General features: G+C 53.6%; 4 protein-coding genes across 4 annotated transcripts; 3 read left to right on the top strand and 1 right to left on the bottom strand.

The window, feature by feature from the left end:
• Nucleotides 1–1,363: 1,363 nt before the first annotated feature.
• BO72DRAFT_405891 (FAD-dependent oxidoreductase) lies at nucleotides 1,364–2,923 on the top strand (the record flags this gene model as incomplete). The annotated part of the gene is made up of 3 exons (XM_040942303.1): nucleotides 1,364–1,584; nucleotides 1,661–2,259; nucleotides 2,324–2,923. Exons 1-3 carry the CDS (start codon nucleotides 1,431–1,433, stop codon nucleotides 2,921–2,923), a joined length of 1,353 nt encoding a protein of 450 aa, XP_040800614.1. The 5' UTR covers nucleotides 1,364–1,430.
• A 600-nt stretch (nucleotides 2,924–3,523) lies between these two features.
• On the top strand, nucleotides 3,524–4,226 carry BO72DRAFT_511105 (uncharacterized protein; the record flags this gene model as incomplete). Its single annotated transcript, XM_040949389.1, has 1 exon — nucleotides 3,524–4,226. A coding segment is annotated over one exon (618 nt), but the record flags the coding sequence as incomplete, so codon positions are not given.
• Nucleotides 4,227–4,385: 159 nt separating this feature from the next.
• BO72DRAFT_379646 (putative tryptophan dimethylallyltransferase) lies at nucleotides 4,386–5,737 on the bottom strand (the record flags this gene model as incomplete). The annotated part of the gene is made up of 2 exons (XM_040941353.1): nucleotides 4,386–4,536; nucleotides 4,596–5,737. The coding sequence occupies 2 exons, from the start codon at nucleotides 5,735–5,737 to the stop codon at nucleotides 4,386–4,388; spliced, it is 1,293 nt and encodes a 430-aa protein (XP_040800616.1).
• Nucleotides 5,738–6,381: 644 nt separating this feature from the next.
• ftmE (cytochrome P450 monooxygenase ftmE) lies at nucleotides 6,382–8,161 on the top strand (the record flags this gene model as incomplete). Its single annotated transcript, XM_040947477.1, has 2 exons — nucleotides 6,382–6,625; nucleotides 6,689–8,161. The coding sequence occupies exons 1-2, from the start codon at nucleotides 6,575–6,577 to the stop codon at nucleotides 8,159–8,161; spliced, it is 1,524 nt and encodes a 507-aa protein (XP_040800617.1). The 5' UTR covers nucleotides 6,382–6,574.
• Between the last annotated feature and the right edge of the window lie 695 nt (nucleotides 8,162–8,856).

The raw sequence follows: 8,856 nt of genomic DNA on the forward strand, positions 1-8,856 counted from the left end.
CTTCGAGGATGTGTTTGTTCCAGTCACAGATTTGACGATAATGATTGTCAGGAGTCAGAGCAAAGCTCTGCAGCAGCTCTTGCGGACGCTCCAAGGTGGATTCAAGGATATAGTGCAGAGCGGTGCTCAAATATCGGATAGAAGATTTGTCAACGAGGCCCGCCTTGCCATACAAGGAGATGCATGGCCATTCTTGCTGTGTTGCCACAAGCAAGACTTGAATTCCATGATTAGACTACAACATGTCAGACTTGGTCTTCTAGGTGCGAGTTCTGTTGACGCCGGTAGCACTTACAGAACTTTTCCAGTCTTTCAGCCAGCCCGGGTGTAAGTCTGTCGCGACGCATGTGTTGATCCGGTCTCTGCACTTCCATTCATGGATTTGACATTTCTTCCGGCGTATGAGGGAGACAGCGTCTGACAAGTACCCGGCAGAATCTACAGAAGCTTCGTATTCTTCGACCGATATCTCATCGCAAGTCTGGATGCCCGTCGATCCAGACAGGACGCCGAAGCGAAGCGTCTCAGAGTCTGTATACTTAGCTAGCACAATGGCCCACGATTGCATCAAGCTCTGCAACAGCGAGACTTCGGAAATTGTGACCTCCCATTCAAACTTGTCCCAATACACAATTGTCTCATCGGGCGATGAACCCGTAGAAGAGGTGATGCACGGAAAGAGGCACGACTCAATGTTAGGAGAACTCATTTTGCTTGTGCACCTCCTCTGCTACCTTGCGGCTTGTCTTTCCGTCGACAATGGTTTTGAAATTTAAAGTATCTGCCATTGAGCTCATGCTGTCAGTAGAGGAAGAAACTCTGTGACCTAGGTTGATCATCGTCCATAGAAGGCGAAAGTCCATGCATCTAGATCACACAAGACGCGCCCAGGCCCGGCACGATTCCATAGTGTCGTTTGGCGCAGCTGAAGCCCGAGTGGAGAAAGCTATGGCAACACCATACTTCATCACTTTGCCTTCTACCGCCGCCGCATTTCCGAAATGGGTGTATGTGACATGCCGTGATTTGCACCTAGATGACGGCTTATGTCTTGGATGTCATAGAAGGCTGAGCTTGTGCGGCTGATTGCTGCACATGGGGCACATGGTCGGTCACCTCGCCAATTTCTCCATCATCGTAACAATATCGGGACGAAAGACGCAAATCTTTACTCGATACGGAAATCGCAATGTAATACACTATTGATACCACTGTCCCACATTATGCATGTTTTTGTATTTTTCAAATGTGCTGATTGTCTTACCTTGGTCTCATCACATTGAAAGATTCTTTTCTTTTCTCATGCAAATGGTGGATTCGTGATAGTCATAAAGGTGTGACCGCCAATCTGGGGGTGCAGGAGCGCCCACATCAATTCGCTCGACCACAAGTCTTCGACATCATTTTCTTCACATTACGAGATAGCAACCATGACATGCGAGAGCATGGCGCAAAATGACTCGAACAAATTGACAGTGATCATTGTCGGTCTTGGCATTGCAGGGCTGAGTGTTGCTATCGAATGCCATAGCAAGGGACATAATGTTATGGTTTTTGAGAAGTATGAGGAGCTGAAACAGACGGGTTAGTAGCTGAGTCAATGACGTGATTCGAGGCAAATCGCTTGTTCTTCAATTCAACTACTGATATCGTTTAACAGAAGGAGACGGAATCAGCATTGGCTCCAACGGAGCTCGAGTGACTGCCAAATGGGGCGATGGTGCCTTCCACGAATTAATCCGCCCGTTGGAGTTCCAGACCAACAGAGCCAAAGTGTTTGATTACACTGGCTATTGTTATGGCACGTTCGAGCTCCATGGATACAACGAGGGCCGCGGTTATACAGTCAACCGTGGAGCACTAGTGTCCGCCATGCACCAGTACGCCCAGAGCCTTGGCATTCCCATCGCCCTGGGCTCTGAAGTCACCAAGTACTGGGAGACAAAAGACGAGGCTGGAATTGAAGTCGATGGTAGACGAATCTCGGCCGACTGTGTCATCTGCGCCGAAGGAATCCACAGCCAGGGCCGACTGAGCATTACCGGCCAGCAGATGAACCTGCAGGAGACTGGCTACGCGGCTTCTCGAGGGTACCTGGATGCTCAAGTCGCGGCTTGCAGTCCGAGTCTGAGTTGGATTCTCAGTGAGGAAGAATCGGGATCCGAGGACTGCATCTATGGTTGGCTTGGACCCGGAGTCCACTTCGGAATCACGACTAAGAAGAAGGACAATGAGCTGTTCTGGTACTGCTCGCATAAGGTAGGCATCTCATCTGATTGCATCCAGTCTCGAGGACCGCATTGACATGATGCTGCATCTACAGGCCGCCAGTACTCCGTCCCAGAACGACGATGAAACAATGAACCAGATTCTGCAGTGCATGGATGGTTGGGCAGTACGAGACCAACTCGAGGCAGTTATCAAAGGGGTGATGAGTGGTCGATTTATCTCGGAGAATCTAGCCCTTCGCACTCCTTTGACTACCTGGTTGTCGCCCAAGCGCCGCATGATCGTGGTGGGTGATGCGGCGCACGCGGCGCTCCCGTCCAGCGGACAGGGAGGTACCCAGGCTATCGAAGACGCCGCCACACTTGCGATCGCCCTTGACTTGGCGGGGAAAAAGGATGTACCATTGGCGCTGTCAGTCACGGAGAAGATCCGATACCGGCGTGCTCAGATCGTCCAGCAAGGTGGCCTGGCGGTGTTGCAATTTGTGATGAATCATGTCGACTTCGACGCGTTGCGGCAGGACCCGACGATGGTGAAGCCACCGCACCCGGCGTGGATTCTGGACCACGACTGCCAGGAGTACGCTTTGAAGGAGTTCTCAAAAGTGGCAGAAGCGGTGCGAAATGGTCAGGAGTATGTGCCTTGCAACATTCCTAGTGATGGGCGATATCGGATGGAGTATGATAGTAAATAGGAAGTGGAAGCGGGGAAAGGAGGAAGAGAGAAGCGGGAGGCGGAGCAGAGCACACCCCATGGTATTATACATGCTCCTGATACCGTACCGTACTGCCCATACAGCACTACCGGTGGGCATAGCCCCGCCGCTGAATACCTCGACATACAGTACGGATCTCTCTGACCAGCATTTAAGTCGAAGTATCATAGATCCAACTTGGAAGAATGTTCTTTCTATTCATCAAGATCTTTCCTACCAGAAGAGCTCCCGCGTGTCGGGCATGGCTTTCAAATGCTCAAGGTAATTGACTAAGGTACATGGTTAGGCAATAACTAATTACACCCATGACAATCATAGACATAATCACAATGATGCAAACCACTCATCCTATCCGAATCTTCACAACATACTATAATACAATTACCGGTTCGCGTGAGACTCCCAAAGAGCTAAGAGCTTCTATAGATCAGAATAAAGAGCTCCTTATGCTTACGACACCTATCGGTCTTTTGAGGAAATTACCTTTATCTTTCATGCAAACAATGCCAACCAGGTCCTTTACAGATCTTCACGTATATCACAGCAAGAATGATAGACAATCATGAAATGACAACCTCCATTAAACATCCCATCGTATCCCAAACAACATATACAGCACTCAAAGAACAAAAAAAGCCAACCCCCGCTCAACCACCCCGACGGCCACTGGCACATCAATATAAAAACTCAACCAAACCCACTACCATCACCCAACAACCCACTAGAACCTTCCCAATAACACCCCAACCCCAACCCCAGACCAAACCAAACCAAGCACCCACAACCAAAACGAAAAATGGTAAGACTCCCCCAACGCTCCCGGGTAATCATCCCGCGGCGCCACCACCCGCACGAGCAGTACGTGTGGCTCATCGACACCGAGGCGGGCCGCAACGACCCGACCTTCACCCCGAACTGGAACATGTACAGGGACGAGCTGACGCGACAGTTCCGGCGGCTGCGCGAGAGCGACCCGCACCTCAAGCCGCTCATCGGCGAGGTGCACGTCGGGCGCCGCGGCAAGATCTACAAGGAGCTGCTGCCCTCGGGCGAGGCGCTGTGCGTGCAGTGGTTTCTGCTCGGGGGGCCGAATGCGGACCGGGAGCATGCGCGCACCATGCAGCTGGTCGAGGAGCTTTGGGGGCCGGACGACGCGGACGACGTGGGCGCCGGTGCGGAGGCGGAGACGGTGGTTGAGCCGTTGGATGTGCAGGGGCTGAGGATCTCCGAGTAGAACTTTTGAGGTTTTGGGTTGAGAGGGGGGTTGTAGTTTCTTATTCCACTGTTGTAGTGAGTTTATATGAATATTACGAGATATTGAAAAATGTGAAAGTATGTGTGATTGTTTTGACTGGACGGTGCGTTGATTCAGGTGAGTTTGACATGAAAAGGCTACAGGGTATGCTGACACTATTCAACTGTGATGAGACAGCTTCAGAGTTTAAGCCTGTTCCTCCTCTTCGACCGTTATCTTCCAAGGATTATCCGTGGAAGAATGGTAATAAGTACTCAGATACACCCCAGTCTTCTCCGTGTAGGCAAACGAAACCCACGAGGTAAACCGATCAGTTGTAGTGAGATCAACCCCGGGACTTGAAATGAAACCAGCAGTTAGTCAAGACACTCGAATGCAAGCATCGAAAACACTTACTAGTACGACTTGACCTTCTCGACATACCCCTGACCATGGCGCTCCAGCCCAATGTGACACAGAAAGTCGGCAACCGCCGTGATCACCTTCCAGTCGCTCTCCCCATGCACGGGGAAGTACAGCTTAGTCAGCGGGGTGGGGTTGCCCGCGCGCATCTCGTAGTTCCAGAGCAACGGGGTGGCCTTGGAGGTGCTCTGCTGGTCATCGAAGGCCACCACAATATCCCGCTCACCGGCCGCCAGCTGCATCCGATCCCACAGCTGCCGCAGGTATTCCAGCCCGCGGGCCACCGTCGGGGACTGGACGCGGTTGCCGAGCGTCCAGACTTCGGCCAGCTTCTCCCACGTCACACTGTTGGAGCCGGTGTAAAGCTTCAGGCGCGAGCGGGCCGGGTCGACAAAGTCCCAGGAGAAAAATGACCGGTCGTCGTAGCCAACCTCGCGCAGGTAGGCGTCCACCGTAGCGAACGCCGGGGAGCAGTCGATGAGAGGGGTCAAGTTGGCGATCGAGGTGGCCATCAGCTGGGCCATGGACTGGCCAGTGACTTTGCACTTCAAGGCGGGGAAGCTGTAGCCTTTCACCGCAATTTTGCCCTCCCTCTTCAGGTCGAAGCCGAACGCGGTCTGTGATCGGATGTAGCCCGCCTCAAGGTCGACGCCCTGCAAGGCCCCCTGCTCAGCCTGGCTCACGGTGTGGTCCTGGATGACTTGGTGCCAGATCTGTTCGTCATAGCCCGGGATCCGCAGCTGGGCGAGCGAGGACAGGAGCTCGGAAGCGGGGAGGCAATTGAATGGATCTTTGGGGGTGCCGGAGAGGGCGTTGAGCGGCTCGAATCCAATGCGGACCACCAGTGGCTTCTCTTGTTGCTGATAGTTGATGCTCAACTCGAGGGGAAGCCCACTGCGCGTGATCGAGCTGCGGAAGGATTGCGGATAAGGGCCCAGAAGAGGAAGCAGAGCCTGGGCATAGAATTGAAGGTATTGGAGTTGCTCGTCGCGGGTGTAGCTGGCAGACGACAGCACTCTCGACAGCATCACCCCGGTCTTCTCCCACCAGAGCCTTTCCTCATCGCTCTTGAGATTGAGCTCCTTGGATAGGCCCTCGAACGGACTCTCTTGGAGAGACTCTTCAAGGACGGTCATCATTGCGTAGTGCAACAGGGAATATGATTTGCAATGAGTTTATGGGTCTGTCTGTCTGGATGTCCTTGTGCGTTTCTGCTGTGAGCCACAACTACTTATCCTTTCACCAGTCGGAACGGTAACAGACAGGCGTGTGTATTGGGGAATTGAAAATTACACACTCGATGAGGTTGGGTTGAATCGATCGTTCTCGATCGATGTCGATCACCCGGGCTATTGCCATCATGCAGCCGAGACGGAAGTATTTGTGTACCGTAGACTGCCGCCATCCGTGGAGATCATACAAACATCCTGAACAAACAAGTTTGGCGGTGGCCAGAGCCACACGAAGATCCCAGGTTCCCCGCATGATCTGCAGCCAGAATCAATAGTCTTCATGAAAATATATGACAAGCTGCACAGGAGAAGGTGATGTGTCTTCGGCATCGGGACAATCGGAAATGATCATCAGTGGAGGCTGAGGCTGGCTAAGTAGATCGAGCCCAATCATCTGAGCTCAAGTAGACACCCGCGATGGTCTACCATAAGACATCGAGTCTATTGACAGCTGCGGAATCACTGTGCGTCATGCGAGAGCAACAGCAACAGTAGCTGTAGCACAAGGAATCAAGTTTGTCTATCTCAATGACAGCTCCGACAAATATTGGTGGGCAACTTTCCTCCTACATCACCGCCAGATTCCAGAGACAGGTGACTTCATGCAGTGCACTCGCAAATTCGCAAAGGCACAGTCGCCCGCCCACCTCTGTCCTTCCTCTCACCTTCGTCTTCATCTCAAAGTTGTCAACTGTGCTGGGTGATTCTCACCCTCCAGCTCGAGACCACCCGAACCTCACAATGGCCTTCTCAATCTCCCTTGCTGCGTTGACCCCAACGGGTCTAGCTCTCGTCTTTCTCATCACCATCTATCTCATCCTATCCTACTACCATCTGACCCCAACCGGCAAAAAGTCCCAACTGCCCCTCCCTCCAGGCCCCCGAGGGCTCCCAATGATTGGAAACCTTCACCAAGCTCCCCGCCAAAAGGCATGGGAAGTCTACAAACAATGGTCCGATCAATACGGCCCGATCATGACAGTCAACAACGGGGGCAACATCACCATCATCGTCTCCTCGCACCACGTCGTCCAGACCTTCCTGGCAAAGCACAACGCCGTCTTCAGCAGCCGCCCGCAGCTGCTCGTGCTCGAGCGCGCGCTGTACGGCTTCACGACCCCGGCCCTTCCCTACGGGGAGAAGTGGCTGACGCACCGCGCCCTCCGCGGCGCCGTGCTCAAGCCCACCATGGCGGTGAAGTACCGAGGCATCAACGACCTGGAGTCCAAGCAGCTCCTGCATGAGCTGCTGACCAAGGGAGACTGCTTCACGGAGTGCGTGCGCCGGCAGGCTGCGAGCCTGTTCCTGGGCATCGCCTACGGGCACCGCTTTCCCGAGGAGACGGCCGAGATCCTGGATATCGACCGCGCGGTGGCCCAGCTGGGCGGGATCTCCGAGTCGATGTTCGCGGGCACCGCCATGCTGCGCGAGTTCTTCCCCATCTTGAAGTATCTCCCGGGGAATGACAAGTTCCTCAAGCAGCTGGATGATGTTGGGGAGCGGCTGGCGAATATCTATGTGAAGCGGTTTCGGGATGGGCTTAGCACGCCGGCGTGGAACTGGGCCAAGGAATACGTGTCACGGCCCGAGGCGAAGGGGATGAGCGAGCTGGAGCTCTCGTTCTGCATCGGCTCGACCTACCAGGCTTCGCTGACCCCGTATGAGATCCTTCGCATCATCGTCCTGGCGGCCATCTTCCATCCCGATGAGATGCGCCGCCTGCAACGGGAGATTGATGCGGTAGTTGGTCCCGACCGGCTGCCGGACTGGGAGCACAGAGACCGCATTCCCTGGGTGATGGCGTTCGTCTACGAGGCGCTGCGGTGGCACGCCTTCTCGCCGCTGGGAGCGCCGCGCGCCATCAGCAGCGATATCGAGTACAAAGGCTACTTGCTGCCCAAGGGGGCGACGCTGGTGCTGAATCAGTGGGCCATGGACCACGATGAGAACGTCTATGATGACCCTTTCACGTTCCGTCCGCAGCGCTGGATTGACAACCCCGATCTGCCCCATGTGATTTTCGGCTTTGGGCTGCGCGGATGTCCCGGCCAACATCTGGCCCGCGAGCACTTGTTCATTAACACTGCGCGCCTCTTCTGGGCCTATGACTTTGGCCATGCGTATGAAAATGGTAAAAAGGTGGAGTTAGATCTAGATGAGCTGATGCAGCCCCGTGGTGGGGGATCGGCCTTCAATCAGGTGCCTTCTTTCCCGGCGTCGGTGGTCATCCGAAGTGAGAAACGTAAGGAAATTGTCGACAAGGCGTGGGATGCGGTGGAGAAGGATGAGCAGAAAATTCTAGCTGAGGTAATACCGCTGAAGGTGTGAATATCATCTTAGTTCATTTCCCATAGGTAATACATACCATGCATTTCCTGGTTACGACGTTGTCAGCTACCCTCGGCCTCGCTGGCCAGACTGCCCATTGCCCACCACGCTTGTTAGTCTTAGGGAGCCTGAATTTATCACACATCCACTTCCCCGACGTATGACCAGGTAATAGTTCCGTGCCACATTGTAGCTCCCGGCATGTCCGGTCGGATGTGACCGAAAGTGAGGCTTCTGGGGCAGACAGCCATGACGCACAGCATGCAGCAACATGCAGTGAGACTATTGAATCATTGACTGCATTCATGGTCATGCGTTCAATATCACAAGTTTGCCTCGTACAGAGAAGAAAAATGTCTCCACCGATTGGCAATAGATGATGACATCGGGATCTTTGCTGCCTTGGTTTCGATTGAGCAGGTAGCATGCAACTTCCTAGAGGGGCTTTGATGAGATAGATCCCATCACTGATTGTCGGAAGATCCCCTTCACCTGGTTGCTGTATCTGTTCAAAATATGACATCGAGCCATTGCGTAGCGATCACAGTCACTCTCCACGGCAGCCATTGAGTCATGGATGAGTACAAAAGGGCACAGCACATCCCCACCCACCACCATGAACACATGCTATCACATCAAGAACATCTCAGAGATCATTCCCAATCCCCTCATCTCAACCTCGAGCAACCCCCCCC

This window comes from Aspergillus fijiensis, assembly GCF_003184825.1.
Source record: "Aspergillus fijiensis CBS 313.89 unplaced genomic scaffold BO72scaffold_28, whole genome shotgun sequence".
NCBI lineage: Eukaryota > Fungi > Ascomycota > Eurotiomycetes > Eurotiales > Aspergillaceae > Aspergillus > Aspergillus fijiensis.